The 18,089-nt window shown below is 38.4% G+C and overlaps 1 protein-coding gene across 1 annotated transcript in view; it reads right to left on the minus strand.

Moving 5' to 3' along the window:
- Positions 1 to 1,721: 1,721 nt before the first annotated feature.
- Positions 1,722 to 18,089, minus strand: part of IMMP2L (inner mitochondrial membrane peptidase subunit 2) — a 901,323-nt gene continuing 884,955 nt past the window's right edge. Inside the window, exon 7 of the mRNA XM_060108457.1 lies at positions 1,722 to 2,019. Within this exon, the coding sequence (XP_059964440.1) occupies positions 1,882 to 2,019 (138 nt within the window). The 3' untranslated portion in view covers positions 1,722 to 1,881. The remainder of the gene's footprint in view (positions 2,020 to 18,089) is intronic.

An 18,089-nucleotide genomic window follows, 5' to 3' on the forward strand; every position in this document is an offset into this window, starting at 1 on the left:
TGCCCTCTGAGGTCTCTGGAAAGGATTACAGTCAGCCCTTATATGTGTGTTTCATTAGAATCCTGTCCCTCAGGTCATAACTATGAATATAAGCTAACAGGCCTTTTACACAGAAAGACTGGGCTCCTGGGTCTGTTGCCTCTTGCTGGCCCTGGGAGTGTTGACAATTAAGAACTCTTTCTTGGTTGGTTAATAGAGTGATTGATGCACTCATGAAAGTACATACTAGGTAACACAGTTGTAAACTCTACCTGGAGTTTCATCTTTGAGGAGGTAGCTTATGAGCTGAGTTGTTCAAAAAGCATCAAGAATTAACTCTGCTGGTGATATGCTACATGGCTTGAGAATACAAAATTAAATAGAAGGAGCATTTGTCTCCTGTCTGAAGATTTACCATCTTGAATTAATAGTTTGAATAGGAAGACACAAATAGTCAATAAGGTAGTAAGGCTGATAGCCAATTTGCTGAACTGTTAAAATACCAAATTCTTCCATACCAGGGTAAGTAGTAGCTAATCCAGGTACCCCTTTATTTGTTCTCTACTCTGTCCTGCCTCATTATCACCCACAATCCTGTCTTCCATAGTCCCCGAACTTTCCTGTGTTCTAGTAACTAAAGGTTTAATACTCTTATGCATGCAATATTTTACATATAATCCCAGGGGATGCACTTCACCAAGGGGTAAAAAACTTTCAAGCCTTGAAATAGCAATGAGAATTTGGTGATCTGCAGTTTAAGACCAAAGTGTGAAGTTCAAGTTGGGGAAGAGAGGGAAATGGAAATGAGGAACTCATAAGGATAATATAGATCCACGGAGAGATATTAAGCAGATTTTTTTAAAATGATGATTTTGACCAACCTTAGTATATAAGTACTCATTGATGTGTGTTGAACTAGCTATTATGATGCTAATGAATTATTATTAGTAACATATACTCTTAATTTGCATATGTTTTTTGCTGTTGCTCTTTCTGTTCCTGCCAGCTAATGAGTTTGTATCCACATTTGCAAGATAGCTAATCCTTGTTTGGGATCTTATCTGCAGATGAAACAAAAGAAAATGAGACGAGGCACACAGATGCTAGAGATGTAGTTTCCATAAGCACGAACCTCCAACCAATGGGAGGAAAAAAAGAAAAGCTTCATACATATAAACTTGCATGCAGGGAATTTACCTCCTTAGCTATACAATTATAAAATCTATTATGCCAATGTTACTCCACTTTTCAATAGGTGATTTCAGATTTACAGACATGAGCACTGAAAAATCATTGGGAGGGGAAAAAAATCAAACTTGGTTGATCTGGAGTGATTTTTCCATTTCACTCAGAACATTTTACCATTTCACTCAGAACAGTACCTGAGCAAATCAGTGTTTTATTTTTACATCATAGTTTACTGTCCTTCCTAACTGACAGTCACTGCATTGTAGATACTGTCAATTATAATTCCTAACACTATGTGTATAATGTTTCTTCATCTTCCATCTTAAGAGTAACTGGGTAATGTTATTTACTTCCATCACATATTAATCTTCATATTCTTCCAGCAGCAAGCTCCAAAATCAAAACCTATCAATAAAATATGTATGCATTAAAAAACCCAAAATTTATCCACTTTGAGACATATGGGAATAAAATTTTCATATTCCCAAAGGTCTGCATTTTTTGGCATTGAACAGGGTATTACAATTTAACACAAAGTCAGGTGACATTTAGTACTGTTTAATATTTTAAAACTCTCTACTAATACAGATCATCTTAATGTGATAGAAATGTTTCTTGCACAGCATCATCTTGGGGGAAGCTTTGCCCCTATGGTGTTCCTCTTCTCCATCCCTCTTCCTGGGGTTGGTGGTGGTGCCTCCCCATCGCAGCAGCTCAGGGAGATCCATGCAGGCAGTCCTCTTCACTCTGAATGGGCAAGCGCTCTGGAGGAAGAACAGATTCCAATTTCTGCCAGCGCTCTGGAGGCCACAGGATGTGAGTAGCATGACCATGCAGGAGTCCCAGAGAAACCTGAACTCATGAGAGACACAAAGTGAGAAAGATGTTCTTTTATATAGGATCATCATTAATATCTTGAAAACAGAATTTGATCCAGGCCTGATGTTCCATGGAAAGATAATTATGATGATTAGAAGAGTAAACCCTTAGTGGCATTTTTTCTAGGTGCTTTATATATGTAAATTCCTTTAATACAACCATTTGAGGTAGGTACTGACATCCCCTTTTTGCATAAGAGAAAACTATGCTCAGGGAGGTTAAAGCACTAGCCAGAGGTCACATAGCTCTCAAGCCACAGAGGCTGGCTTCAAGGCTGAGTAGTCCAACTTCAGGGGCTGCTCCCTTAACCTCTATCTTCAGTAGACTTGTTGCATAACCCCCGGAGGCATGAATCTGGTTTACATTCTCAGAATTTCCTCCAGCGTTCCCAGTATCTCCGAGAGACTTTTTCTTTTTTCTTTTTTTGGTGGAAAATCAGAGATCCCTTAAAAATATCTATATTTTGTAAAAAAAAAAATACTGTCCCACATACTGCATGAGCAGCAGAAGTTAGGTGTGAGACTGTGTAGGGTGCCTCCACCGAAAGTACACTGAGCAATTCGGATCTACTGCTCATGAACAGAGGTGGGAAACCAAGGGAAAAAAATCCAGTATATGGTCTTCTACTGATGATGGTTCGACTTATGACTTTTGACTTTATGATGGTGTGAAAGCAAGACGCACTCACTAGAAACCATACTTCCAATTTTGATCTTTTCCCAGGCTAGCAATATACGGTACGATACTGATACTTTCTTGTGATGCTGGGCCGTGTCTTTGAGCTGCACAATTACAAGGGTAAACAATTGATACACTTACAACCATTTTGTTTTTCACTTTCAGTAGAGTATTCAATAACTTACATGAGATATTCAGTACTTTATTATAAAATAGGCTTTGTGTTAGATAATTTTGCCCAACTGTAGGCTAATGTTAAATGTTCTGAGCACGTTTAAGGTAGGCTAGATGAAGCCATGATGCTTGGTAAGTTTATTAAATGCATTTTTTTACTTAAGATATTTTCAACCTTCAGTGGGTTTATCAGGATGTAACCCTATCATAAGTGGAGGAAAATCTATATGAAAATCACTGCAGATGGTAAAAGACATACCATGATGAAAGAGGAGGGAAGGGAATTTTTCCTGGAGGATATAAGACTGAGTCCTGAGAGGGAGGGAGCCCTTAAAGACATGTCAGGGCTCCCTAGGGACATGAACTGCAGTGCTCAAAAGAATGTAGCAAACCGGTTTAAAATGCAGATCAAGGCCCTATACTCAGAGATTTCCAGGCCCTCCCTCAGACCTGTGAAGGGTAATCTGTGCCTTTTGTTGTCTGTGCTATCAGGTAATATTTTAATGGTGTGTAGAAGCTTACAAAACACACTCATATTGAGTGCCATCTATAAACCAGATACTGTGTGTCCATTTTTATTTTCAAATGTTTTTCCTATAAATTGGAGCTCCATAGTGATTAACATATGACACTGCTTTCATTAAAGTTCTTCTATTTATATGCATTTGAAAAATCACACTGCCCAGAGCCTCAGAGCTGGATGTCAAGGGAGACACTTGCAAATAGATAACCAGAAACATTAAAAAAAAAAAAAGTAAACATTCACAACAACTTGAAATACAAACAAGATAAGCCCAAAGGGTACCAAGAAGCCCATGGGCCCAATAAAGGAATTTTTCAACTTGTTACTGTAAAAATCAAACCTACAGAAAATTTGAAAATGTTGTATAAAAAACAGCTCTATTCACCAAAATTCACCAGTTATTTACATTTTGCTGCATTCATTCCCCTTTCATATGTGTATATATGTATTTCTACTTTTTCCTGAAACATTTGAAAGTTGTCATCATGCTGAATTTATCCCCAAATACTTCAGCGTGTATCACCTAAGACACTTTCCTACATGAACACAATACATTATATGCAAGACATTTAATATTGATACAATATTACTTAATATACAGCCCACATACAAATGCTTTCAATTGTCCAAATGTGTTTCAGAGCTATTTTATTTTTTTAATTTTCAACTGAGGATCACAAATTGCATCGATTGTCACTATGATGCTTCAGTTTACATTTGGCTTAATCTAGAGGTTCTACATCTGTAATTACCCGATTTTTTTTCCCCTCCTGATTAGAGTCAAGTGTTCCTGGCAAGAATACCATATAGTTATTATAGTCTTACCATTTTATCACATCAGGAGGCACAAAATATCAGTTCATCCCATGTCATGTGAAGTTTGATCATTCGATTAAGGTGATGTTGACCAGGTTTCTCTTGTAAACCAATCATTTTCCTTTTGTAATAAGTAATCAGGGGGAGGATATTTTGAAATGTAAATATCCTGTATGTCAACAACATATCATCTCACTGCTCTCTGAAGGAAGCTGGTTTCTAAAGCATCTAAAATAATTTTAACAACTACTGATTATCCTGCCTGAAACAGGACAATCAATTATCCTTTCTAAATTTGTTATTTCTTTTACATTTATTAGCTTCCCTTCTCTTAAGAAGTGCTGTCCCCTCCAACCTCAAATGCCTCTCTCTCTCTCTCTCTCTCTCTCTCTCTATATATATATACACATGCACATACACACACACACATATATATATATATATATATATATATATATATATATATATATATATATTTTCTTTTTAGTTGTGGCACATAGGATCTTTTAGTTGCAGCTTGTGGGGGCTAGGTCCCTGAACAGGGATCAAACCCAGGCCCCCTGCATTGGTAGCACAGAGTCTTAGCCTCTGAACCACCAGGGAAGTCCCCAAATGCCTATATTTTAACATAAAAGATTCCTTTTTAAATTCAAAATCTTAGTATCATTTGGTTTGTTTGATACTCAGATGTCCTACATTGGGCCAGTGGGAGTCCTCTGTTCATTTTTGGATATGTTTCCATGAATCTTTGAGCACTTCCTAACTTTTTGGTACCACTAGGTGTTGTGGGCTTACCTTGTACTTTATACCTGTTCCCTCTGAAATTAGACTTCTTTTATCAAGGAATCCTATTTAGAAATCAAGATCTGGTACTAGATGTGCTCATTGCTCCTGGGGGTGTCAATCTTCTATGCCATTTCAGGGGATAAACATAAAAAGCCCCAAACCACAGGATTCTCTCTTACCTTCCCCCATTCCCTATTTCTATCTCCCTTCTTCCAGAGTGAGCACTCTGTCTCCCCATAACAACACATTTACACTATCCTAAAATATACAAACAATAGTTTTGAGATCACTATACTATAAATACTACCAACAACAAATTTCCTGAGTAAAAAATCGAGATTTCTTTGCAATTATTTTGTTCCTTAAAATAGATCTCATTTTAAGGGTGTATTGGCAGAGTACTGTATTCAAAACTTAGTTGAATTCAGTCTTTTTTTCTTCCCAATATACAGTTATATTTCTGTTCGATATATAGTTAGGCCTATTTGTTTCTATTTGTATTCAGTTTTAGAGTTCGCTTTTGTTATCCTTTTTGATTCAATTTAACTTGAATAAATATTTAAATGGTTTAAGAGTAAAATTATTCTTAAAAGGTATGGCATGCAGAATAATGTCCCCACACAAACTCCAAAGATGCATATCCTGATCCCCAGAAGGTGTGAATATGTAATGTTCCAGGGAAAAATGGGAATAAAGATAAGGAGACTATCCTGTAGGGGATCCCATGGACACAAATGTAATCACAAGGGTCTTAAATGTAGACCTACTAGGCAGAAGGGTCAGATTCAGAGAGATATTTGAAGATGCTGATGCAGAACAGGGCCATGAACCAAGGAATGCAGGTGGACTCTGAAAGCTGGCAAGGAAACAAATTAGCTCCTAGAGCTTCCAGAATAAAGGCAGCCCTGTGATACCTTAATTTTAGCCTAGTGCCCATTTTGGACTTTTGGCCTCCAGAACTGTAAAATTATAAACTTACGTTGTCTTAAGCCACTAAACTTGTGGTGATTTATTACAGCAGCAATAGGAAATAATAAACTAATAAAAAATACACACAGAGAAGTTCCACTCCCATCTGCTACCTTACCTCTTTAATAGGCTAACTATATTAAGTAGTTTCTGGTTTATCCACTTTTTTCCAAAAAAGAAACCCAAATACATATTTTTATCAGTTTTTAACTATTACATTCTTATTTCCCTTTTTTCTCATACTGAAGGTATATATTCCCTTTTGCTTGGTACTTTTATTCTTAACAGCATATCCTGGAAACCACTTCCTATCACTTCATAAAGATGGAGCCTGTGGCTTTTACAAAAGCCCTATCGCACATCCAAGCGATTCTGATTAACCCCACTAGAAATCTAGATCTGGACTTTCCACTTGGCTTCACACCAAGAAAAGGTAAACCTAACCAACTTTAAAAACTCTCTTGAATATATCTGGAACTCCTAAGTAACCATTCTAACCATATTAACTGCAGAAGCCTAGATCTAAATGGTCTGTCATGCTGCCGTTTTTTTAATCTATTTTTGTTCTTGTCTGGGCTCAGCTGAGCTAGAGAACAGCTGGTCTCCATCCCCTCCACAATAACCCTTTTTAGGTTTGATAGCTGCTACTCAGTTGTTCCTCAAGCCTTTATTTGCTTTTCCAAGTTGTTTAACTTTTTTCATAAGGTTGATCTGCCAATCTTTTAACTGGGCTGAACTCTTGCCAATATTTTTGCCTGATTTCCTAGTTTCGGAGCTCAGTTTTAATAGAGTGATTCAATTTTTTAAAATCAACATTCGGTTTACCAAAACCTATTATAATTTTATTCCAAACATTTATTAGAGATGCTACTCTAACTTTCTGAAAAAAATGATTCATCTTCATAATTATAAATAATGGTGAAAATTCCCACAGATGGATAATGTCAGTATCATTTTAAAACATGGTATGGGAATGCAAAATATAACTGTTTTTTAAAGACTGAGATTAAGATAGAGAGTGCCTAGTCACTCTCTTAGCTATCTTGTCACGGATCTTTTTTTTTTTTTTGATTGGTATGTACATAGACATGCAAAGAACACAGTGAATTTAAAAGGGCACAAAAATCCAGAAATATATTAAACTTTAAACAAATTAGAAGTTCTCTTCAGGTACAGCATTGGTGTCCACACATACTGCATTAGGCATGGTCTTCCAGAGAAACAGAACCAATAAGATGTGTGTATATATAGGAAGAGATTTATTTTAAGGAATTAGCTCACACAATTATGGAGACTTGGTGAGTCCAAAAATCTGATGCAGAGGGCCAGTAGGCTAGAGACTCAGGAAAGAGCTGTAGTTTAAGTTCAAAGGCAATCTGCTGGTAAATTCCTCCCTGGTTGGGGGAATGTCAGCCTTTTGTTCTTTTCAGGCCTTCAACTGACAGATCTGCAGTATGTGAGTGTGACTTATCCAACCTGCTTTCAAAGTCCACCCATCTAAATGTAAATCTCATCCAAAACCACTCTCGCTGAATGATGTTTGACCAAATATCTAGGCACCTTGGACCAGCCAAGTTGACACACAAAATTAACCATCATACCTACAAATATAATCACCTCTGACAAACATATTTCCTCTGTGCTTACTCAATGTCACACACAGTTTTCACTATATTTGGGGTGATGTTCCAAATGACTTACTTATACACACTGACTCATTTAATTCTCACAATAACCCTGACACAGGTACTATTATTGTCTCTACTTCATAGTTGAGGAAACTCAGGTATAACAATACATTTTTTGAGCTGAGGCTTTAAAACATGCCCTCTGGCTCTCGAATATCTATATCAGGATCATCACCATATAATTTATCATACAAATGAGACACTTCTGACAGTCAATGGGGGTACTTTTTAAATTAAGTCAGAATAATAATCTGTCCAAGACTGTCCTGGACAATTTAATCATACTACTTCTTGATATTCCTAGGTCCCACATACTTTCCTGAAACAAGTAGATTTATCAAAATGAAATGCACATTATGGGCAGAATTGTGTTCTCCCCAAATTCATATACTGAAGCCCTAACCCCTAGTACCTCAGAATGTGACTGTGTTTGGAGATAGATAGGGCCTTTAAAGAAGGGACTAAGATAAAATGAGGTCATTAGGGTAGGCCCTAACCCAATCTGGTGGTATGCTTGTAAGAAGAGGAGATTAAGGCACACAAAGAGGTAACAGGGTTGCATGTAGACAGGTGAAAGACCATGTAGGGACACAGCAAAAGGACAAGTCACTTGCACGCCAATGAGAGCGGCCTTGGAGGAAACCAAGCTCACCAACACAGTGATCTTGGACTTCTAGGCTCCAGAACTGTGAGAAAATTTGTTGTTTAAGCCATGCAGTCTGTAGTATTTTGTTATGGCAGCCCTAGTAAACCACTACAGACATAAATAAAAAGGAACACTGTGCTGGAAACCAGTTCCTGAGATGTCCCAATATTCACACAAAATAAGGGAACAAAGGAAGAGGATGAGGAAAAAAAAAGGAAAAAAATCTGTTATTAAAGAGCAAGAGAGAAAGAGAGATGCTTACACATGTATGAAATACAATTCTTTTCAATAGCTTAAATACTTTGACCAACCAACCTAATATTTTATTGGGACTCAACGCTCCCCTCTCTTTGCTCGCTTGTGTCCCCTGTGTAGATGTGTCTCCTCCAATGGATTCACAGTATTTTTAGGCTTGAGGAATTCACTTTTACAGTAAATTTTAAAACACAACACCAAAAACACATTAAACATTATAAACCCTTAGCAGGTCATTGTACTTTTAGTATCTACTGAATGAGAAAATAGGTCCATTTACATGTATTAATGAGCCTCTTACAATAACTCTTTTGCCCAAAGATGGGGAATCAAGGATCTAGAATATTTGTCACCAAATTATTTTGATTGTGTACCCCACTAGCAAAAATACTTGAGAATTCACCTTTGTATTTATATATTTAAAATTGTATATATAAATATAAAATTATAATATATAATTATATAAAAGTATATTAAAATTATATATACATATGTATTAACACTCTCTAAAAAACCAAATGTTAGTAAAGCTCAAATTCTTATTTTTCAGATCCAAAGTTCTAACTATTTATTTATTTTGCATCCAAGGGATCACTATAAACACCCCTATATATTCCTGCTCCCTCTTTAGAAATCCCTTCTCTGGCAAACACCAAAATTACTGTCTGGAAAATGATCAGTGCTATCAGTCAACTGGTTTGTTTTGTCCACATGATGCCAAGGAACCACATGGACTAAATTTACAGTGAACTACCTGTCTTTGATTGAATTGGCTCTACTAAGAAGTTATTTTGGCATCTGGCAGACACAGCCTTCATGGGCCCAGCCTTTGCTTCAGGTGCCAGGGGCACAGGTGAGTGTTAGTCTGGTTCCCTCCACCCATTTCCACAGGGCTACAGTCTACAGAACACTCTTCTTATTGTTGGCTTCAGGGCACCCTCTGTTGAAGGAAGAGCTGGCAAGGACAGTCTGTGAGTACTGTGGTAAAATAATAAAAATAAAACCAGTTACTTTGTACTGGTCATTGCTGAGCAAGGACAAACATAAGCACATGAGTCTAGAGACAGGACAGAGGGGAAAACACAGAAAAGAAGTTAAGGAAGAAAGAAGATGACTGTTAATGGCAGCAAACTCCTTTTTAAGAAGCTGTTCAGAACTAGAGCCAGGGTCAGAAGAGGACCAATATGAGAAATCAGATGAAGCATAAAACTTCCAAGTTTATGTGATTAAAATGTTTTCTGAAAAGGACAATCTTTTATCCAAGATTAGGAATTACTTTTCAGCAACAAATATTTGTTGAATGAGTGAATGTTCATTAAGGAGGAAAGCTAAAATCTGGAAATGCTATATTTTCTGATCTGGGCATCAAGGAAATTCCCTAACTTATCTTAAGAGAAACATCCATAGTTTGCTGGAAAACAATATTAAGTGACATAAGAACTTTACAAATGATGTGCCACCGTGGATTGACCACAAACTAGTGCTACCAAAAAACTGTGATACAGTTCTTTGGTCCAGTCTCAAAAGAATTTTTTAAAGTTACAGTGTGGAATTTAAAACATATACATGAAATACATAGATTTAAAATTTTTATATTTACTGCCTCTTAAGAATTTTTAAATATGTTACACAGGCAAAGACAATTGGTTTGGATTGCCTCTGGTGACCACCATTTACCTCCAAAACCAATGAACAATATGAGGGAGGAGAGAAATGTATGACTGGTCCTCAGTCTCCTGGGATGAGTACCATTGGTTTTTGAGTAACAGACCAAAATCCTGGCTACTTGTCCTCTTCCACACATTAAACTTTTCCTGAATACAACATCCACATCAGTCTGCTCACAGCGGCAGCCAGGGAACACTGCTCCCTGCTGTATTGACAAATTCTTTCTGGACTGGAGTACCACAAAAGAGGATGTTGTCTTGATAACTACTGATAAGACCAGAGATGGGAGTGGTACCTGGAGAGCAGGACACTGGAGAGAAACATGGGACTTCACTCAGGGCCCGTGCTTTGGTACTGTGCATTCAATATGATGTTGCAAGTGGAGAGTGCAGGGCAGGATCTGTGCACTGGTGATCAATCCCGAGGGAGGAGAGCACTGTACACCAGTTACGAATCCCGTGGAGGAACTCCAACTAAATGGAGGACAGCACAGATCATCACAATGCCAGCCACAAGGAACAGACGTCTAACATCTCACCCGCTGCATCTGGGTGTCAGTCCCCAAGGAAGACACAACGCCATCAAGCACTGGACGGAACAGTGCATCGCTCTCACAGAGAAGAGACAGAGCAACACTGGCTTCCACTGTGGGTGTTGCTGGTACCCTGCTCCACAGAGAAGGACGTCCTGATAGTGCAGAGATTTGCCTTCCTGGCCCTGCCTCTGTGGTCACCATTTTCTGGGAATGTCAGTGTTACACAACAACAACACTCAAGGCAGTTACTTAAAAACAACCTAAAAGACTAAGAGAGAGGTTGAGGAGAACAAAATAATTCCTTTATCAGAGAGCATAAAAGTGAGCTCTCTTGAAAATATGAACAAAAGCAGATGTGTGGTCTAAGTGAATCAAAAAGAATTAATTAGAAATAAAGACAGGCATAAACATACCATGTGGAAAAATAAGCAACGGCACTGTTTTAAAATATTATGAAAAGGATATTCTTTATAAGTCTGAAGGATAGCAATGATAGCACCTGCTTTATTTTTACACATGGGTTAACATATACAAATTTGAGGCTTTCATTAACATTGTTTGATACAGTAGACAAGGGTCAGAAAGAGGATAGTAGTGGCCTGTCAACCAGCACACATTCCCAAGATGCTTATCTACACAGTGTTGAGCAGATAAACATAGTCCTCTAAACAAAAAAACATGTAGGGAGACTGCTTGCAGTCTAAGCAAGCACTGACTGGCATCTACTCAAACACAAACTAGTAATGGCAAAGCTTTGGTTGTAGAGGTGAATGAGAGGCATTGCTAAAGAATTATGCAGAAGACAAACAAGGAAAGTATCAACACTCCTAAGACCTAAGCTGGTGAGCAAAAGAATATATAGGAATAAAGGAGGGGAGAGGAAAGCTCTAGAAAAATGGAGAAATAAGTTAGAACAGAGGGGAAGCAGCAGCAGGTAAGGTAAAAGGCACAGAGGCAGTGGTGGCACGTTGAGAAAGCTTTATTTGTGGGGAATGGACCACTTCCACTGCCCCCCTTCCACAGCGACCCTAGTAGCAGCACCAGTTATGAGAACACGTCACCACCCAGAAAATCCCAGCGCTGTTCTCTTTCTCCTCCGTGAAGTGACAAGAGTAAGAGTCCTTGTACCTGGGAATATTTCCCTTGGATGAGAACGCTTTCCTTCCTAAAGATGTATAATACAGGTTCACAATACCTTATCTACAATTCCAAAATCCAAAGAGCTCCAAAAGTTCAATTGTTTTGTAACTCTCTGGTAGCAAAACCAGACATGACCTAAACTGTTAGAAAATCATACCCTTTATTTTTCCCCTGCAGTGTGCCTATTCATAATTTTTGCTGAAGTATTAATGTGCTTGATTATAGAAGTGGCCCCAGACGCTGCTGGGAGCGTTATGTTACACGGTATAGATATTGTTTAGATGCTGTGTATAGACACTGATACCACCTTTCCAACATCCAAACAGTCTGATTTCTGAAACACATTTGCCCTCCAAGTTTTAGATATAGTATTACTATCTTTAAATATCTGCAAAGATGAATATTTACCAAAGAAGATAAATGTAACCAGAGTTTTGGGCTCAGTCCTAGGTGGGATGGGACCCCATCTAGGATCTCACCAACTGTCAGGAAAGACAGATGTTTAAACACAGCATCAAAATACAATCCAATACGACAGATATATAAAGGAGCCAAGTGCCCTGGGAGCAGAGACTGCGGTCAGGCCTTGGGAAGGTTCCACTGAGCTGATGCATCTAAGCTGGCTCCCAGGAATGATGGAGACTTCCCTCTCCTGAGGGTAGACCTTTACCCAATGACATCCCCTGCCAGATTTCTGGCTAGAACATTCTCCTAATCCTCCTTGCCCCCCACTGAGTTGCAAAATTGAGACAATGTGATAGGTTGATACAACCCAGTACTTTGCCATCGAAAAGGAAAGCCATATGCTTTACAAAAGATTCAAAATGAGATTCTCTCTTCTAAAGACCTCATTCTAGGACAAGTGTTTTCCTTCATTATCAACAATTTTAACTTTAATCATTTCAAAGCAATTTTCCTGTTCAAGACTGAGCTTTAATCAGAATGCATCTTCAGGTCACTTCATGGCCTCTTCAGGATTCTCTCTAGATAACTACAGAATCATGCATAATCATTCCCATCCCCCCCAACCCCAGCACCTTCAGTAAGTAGTTAGTTCAACGTGTTATGCAGAAATAGATACAAAACAGGCCTCTAGGGGTATCTCCAGCTAATTTTCATGAATTAATTTCTCAGGATTAATGTTTATGCACCAGTCTCTTCACCACATAATCAAATCACTGGAGTTGAAGAGGTCTAACTCCTTATTTTGCAGCTTGATTAAGCAGGTGATGAAATACTTGAATATAATTTGGATAGTTAGAAACTCACAGTATCAACAATTAACCACAGTAGAGGATGACATTACTGATGATGTCTCATTGCTTACTTGTGTTCTCTCTAGTAGCTCGTGTCCCACAAGCTATTTTTATGTAGGAGATAAAACAGTTCATATAAATACATGAGGGGAGAGGCGTAAAAGTCTTTATTGTTGTTGACATTGTTTTAAACCATATTTAGGCCACTGGGCAGACAGCTGCTGAGACAAACCAGACTGCCATTGGTAGGAGAGGATTTGGGACAAGGTATCCAGTAGCCGTTGCCAGACCTGCTGCTATGGTGGATGCAGCCACATCCCTACCATGGTTACCTCTGTTCATTTGGGTGGTTATCTGGCATCCAGTCTCTATCTTACCATCTCTCCCTACTTCCCATCCCTCTTTTATTCTTTTTTCAAAAAAAAAAAGAAATCGAGGAGGCTTACAATACAACCAACCAGGAACAAAAGAAGATAAATAAAAGTGACAACTACAAGAGCCAAGATAATTGCTGTGGAGAGCACACTTGGTACGTAGCATGTTTTCTTCTTCATGGTGGCTCTCAGCTAGCTTACACAGCTTGCATAGGAGAGGGGGAAGTGTCCCAATTTTTAAGGGAAGCTAAGTTTTTAATCTGTTTAAATTTCTGCAAGCTATTTCTCACATGGGCTCTGTCACAGGATACTCGAAGCATCAAAATGGACAATGTCCATGGAAGTAGGTTCCCCCTAAAAGACAGTAGGACAGTTCAGCTTACTGGCAATTAGCTGTTCTGCCAAATGATTAAGGCGATGTCGTCTTGTATGGGATCTAGAGACCTAACTTATTCCAATGATAAGTACTTAGATTACCTGGCAGCACAGATAGATAGAATGCCCTTTAAATGATCTTTTCTAAATATTTCTTTCACCTGTGTTTTTGATATACAAGATCTGGTCTGTGTTGTTTGTGGCTGGAGATAATTCCTGATCCAAAAATCTGGCTGTGTATCTACAAATGAAGGATGAGTTGGAATTGATGATCTACTGCACTCAGCCCTTCTCCTCATCCCAGAACAATATCTTAGTGGTCAGAGCTATAACTACTGTTCTTAAACTTAAGCTTACCAAAATCCAAAGAATTGTGTTGATAAGGAAAAAAGAAATTATGCAGTATAATAAAAGGTATTTGAAAGAATGGTCTAAACCCTAGCAAAACTGGCTTCTCTAGAAGAAATATCCACCAGGTATTTGAAGTGATAAAGGTACACATGGTGAAGCAGGATCTTAAGGATTACTGAGATCATTAGAGGTATGGGTGTGGCGTGCGTGGGTACCGCCCATCTCAACCACCTTTTTGTGTCTGTACAAGTCTTGGTGAGAAGAAATGCCTTCATCCACTGCCTACACCCCAAGCTGGATGATCCAGATATTCCTTCTCTCCACTGCCAATAGCTGAGGGTAGGCACATGACCAGGGCTCAACCAATTAGATACTCACATCCAGGGCTATGAATGTAGAGGGAGCAATGCAAAGACACAGGAATAGTCAGAGATTACTGGCAGAGATGAGAGTGCCAGGAAGTGTGCAGTGACACCAATTGCCAAACCCGTCATCCTGCTCCTATGTGTGACATAAGGGTGTCCTATGTTGCTAACTGTCTAATTCCCAAGCCTTGTTTTCACCCCATCCATTCAGTGATATCCAATATCGATATCCTTCCAATGACATCTTTTCTACTTAAATTAGGATGAGTTCGTGTTATTTGCAACCAAGATACCTGATGAATACACTGCCATGGAAATCCTTACACATGAATAATGTTTATAAGGATATTTAGAAATTAGGTCTAATCCCCAGTCCCACAGGCGAGGAAATCGAGGCTCAGAAACGCTGCCCAGTCAGTTAGGGCTGGGACTCAGCACTGGCTCCTAGTTCAAAGTCGTTTTCACCATACCTGTTAGCGATACAAAGTGTAGAGCCCTGGAAATTGTAATGTTTGGCATGGGGCCCTGCATTGATGCTTTCTAAACCTGCTTTCTCCCCAGGGGAAAGTGAGGCCTTTCATTCTCTGCAGGAAAAAAACCAAACATTGCACATGAAGGTTTGTACACATCCATGCCACTTTGGGAACTGTTGCTGATTTGTAGCAGCAGAACACGTTACAAGTCACTGGGCTTTAAGGAATGCTTGCTGGCGGTGACAAGAAAGGCAGTGCTTACTACAGCAATGCGGTTATGTGCATGTGCATAAAAGAGCCTGGAAAACGAAGTGGGGAAAGACTCTAAAAGACACTCCCTTTACTCAACACCATAGATACATAAAAGCCTACAAAAAAAAAGAAAACTTAATCATAACTATTATTCTTAATATATTTACTCTTCAAATTAATAAAGGACTTAAATATTTTTTTAAAAGCCTACTATGCGCAGGGCATGATGTTCTAAATGTACCAAGATGTATGAGCCATAGACTCTGGCCTTGAGGAGCTTACAACTCAGATGGGAAGATGGTTGTCACAAGCTTGATCCATAGGATGTGTCTGGAAGAAGGAGATGAGAGTGATCTGATGAGCAACACAGGCCACTGAAGGATTAGGAGGAGATATATGTCCAACCCTGTAACAGGGGACACCACCTCTGCCCACAGTCGAAGGAAAGAAAAGGCAAGGCAAGACAGTGGAGAGCAAGAGAACAGTCAGGAGATTTTTTGCAATGGTGCTGCCAAGAGATATGATTGTGTATAAGAGAAAAGAAAAGAAAAGGAGCCTTCGGGAATGGAATCCACATTTCCTAGCACGGTATGTCTGGTCCTTCATTAATGGACCTCCGCTTTATGTCTCAGCGCTCCTCAACTTGTACCAGAATCACTCTCACACCTCTGCCCATTTGCACATATTGCTTTCTCTGCCTCCCGAAAGGCTTTCTTTCACTGTTTACCTGGATAACTCCCCTTCATCCTTCCAGACATAGCTTACATGGTACTTCCTCCTGGAAGCCCTCCAAGCCCTCTTGCCATTCTCTGCAGTCTGGGCTTACTTACAATAACTAGTAATGACCACCCTGTACAGTGAGGGTCTATTTAGTTCTTTGTATCTTACTAAGTATGAGCTTCTTGAAGCAGGCACTGTCATATTCTAAATCAAGGGAATGAAAGTAGAAAGAAGCTGAAAAAATGTTGACTGATTATATTAATGAAACAGGAGATGATGTGGATTTAGACTAGATACAATTTAGCAACTGATTGGACCTGGGAGCTGAGAAAAGAACAAGGTGTAGAGATGGCTCATTTCTCACCAGCCTGGGAAGATGGTAATGCTATTAATAATAGAGGGATCACAGTAGAAGGAGCAGATGTGGGAAATGATGAGTTCAGTTTTGGATTATCAATCTGAGGATCCTGTTGAATGTCACAGGAAGACATCCCGAATGCAACTGAGAATTCTGTGCAAGAGTCCAGGCAATGGTGGCAAGTAGAACTTAGACATTCAGGAATCACCCAATTGTACCCATGGGAATTAATGTGCTCACCTAGAGAAGAAGAAAGTAAGAGTGCTAAGGACACAGACCTGGGGGGACATTGCAGTTCAAAGGTAATGCTAGGAAGCTGTCAGCTACATACAAGAATCAATACATTTTGCTGAGCAGTAACACACCCACCTCCAAGGCTTGTGAGACTTTTGCACAAGTAGAGACATACTGCTCTCAGCTTGTAAAAAGGTGAGCATTGACAATAGAGCAGAGATTAGGGGAGGAAATAGTTGTAAGTCACCTTTAAAACTGTAGTTGCTTTTGACTGTGCTTAGAGAACATGTAAAGATCCAGAAAAAACCTATTAAAATTCTGAAAATGATGTTCACCTAGTGTGGTTATACATTTGTATATATGTATGTAACTCATGGACTAAATATATAATATAAAAACAAATCAGCAGATTGATCAACATATCTCCTCTAATGGAAATAAATGTTTTGTTACTTTTAAACATTTTTTCTTTCAGAAGGGTAAGTAAAATGCTTTCTAAGATTTTGAGCTGAGTTTTAAATTAATTTCACACTCTTAATACCACTTTGGTCAGAAATAAATTGTGTGACCCAAAAATGCTACTTAAATGGCTGTATTATTTATGAGGAATAATACTATTTATGGAGGGTAATTATAAATCTTTTAAATATTATGATCTATTTATTTTTAATCAGGTTCACTACTAAGTAAATAAAAACAAAAGAAATGTAAACTATTGAATAGATTTTTGCTACTTTTATTAGTTGTAAAGGATCTTGTTGCCTTCTTGAGAAGTCATCTTGTTAGTATAGTTTGAAGCAACAAAGAAATAATGATACTGTGATCGTGTTAAAAGCACACACACAAAGAAAAAGTTAACTATGTGAGGTGATGGGTGTGTTAATTATCTGGATCTTGGTAATCATCCCACAGTGTACATGCGTATCAAACCATCCCTTTCTACATTTTAAACATATACAATTATATCTGTCAGTTATCCCTCAATAAAGTTGGGAGGGGGAAGCATATTGCCCAATGTCAATTCTAATATTGATATTAAGTTCCTGAATTGCCTCTATGGTTTTTTTGGTTAGATTTTGAGCTCCTGCAAATAATAGTTGTCTTGCTTTTGTACTTTGATTACAGTAGATAATTCAGAGAAATCTCTCGAGGGTTATTTGACATTCAATCAATAAACATGCTAGCACAATGCCAGGAGCTGGGATGCTCTGTATGAGATAGCAATTGCAGTATATTGAAATTAGGGTAAATTTAGTCTTTTGACTTTGAATATGCAGTTATTGTCTGAAAGTTAATTATAGATGATGTTTAAAGTTCAAGTTTATGTAATGATAGATGATCCATGTCAAAGATGACATAGCAACAATAAGAAAAATACTGTTCGGATTACTAAGAAACAAAAAGAAT

Source organism: Mesoplodon densirostris, chromosome 9 (genome assembly GCF_025265405.1).
Source record: "Mesoplodon densirostris isolate mMesDen1 chromosome 9, mMesDen1 primary haplotype, whole genome shotgun sequence".
NCBI classification, from domain to species: Eukaryota; Metazoa; Chordata; class Mammalia; order Artiodactyla; family Ziphiidae; genus Mesoplodon; species Mesoplodon densirostris.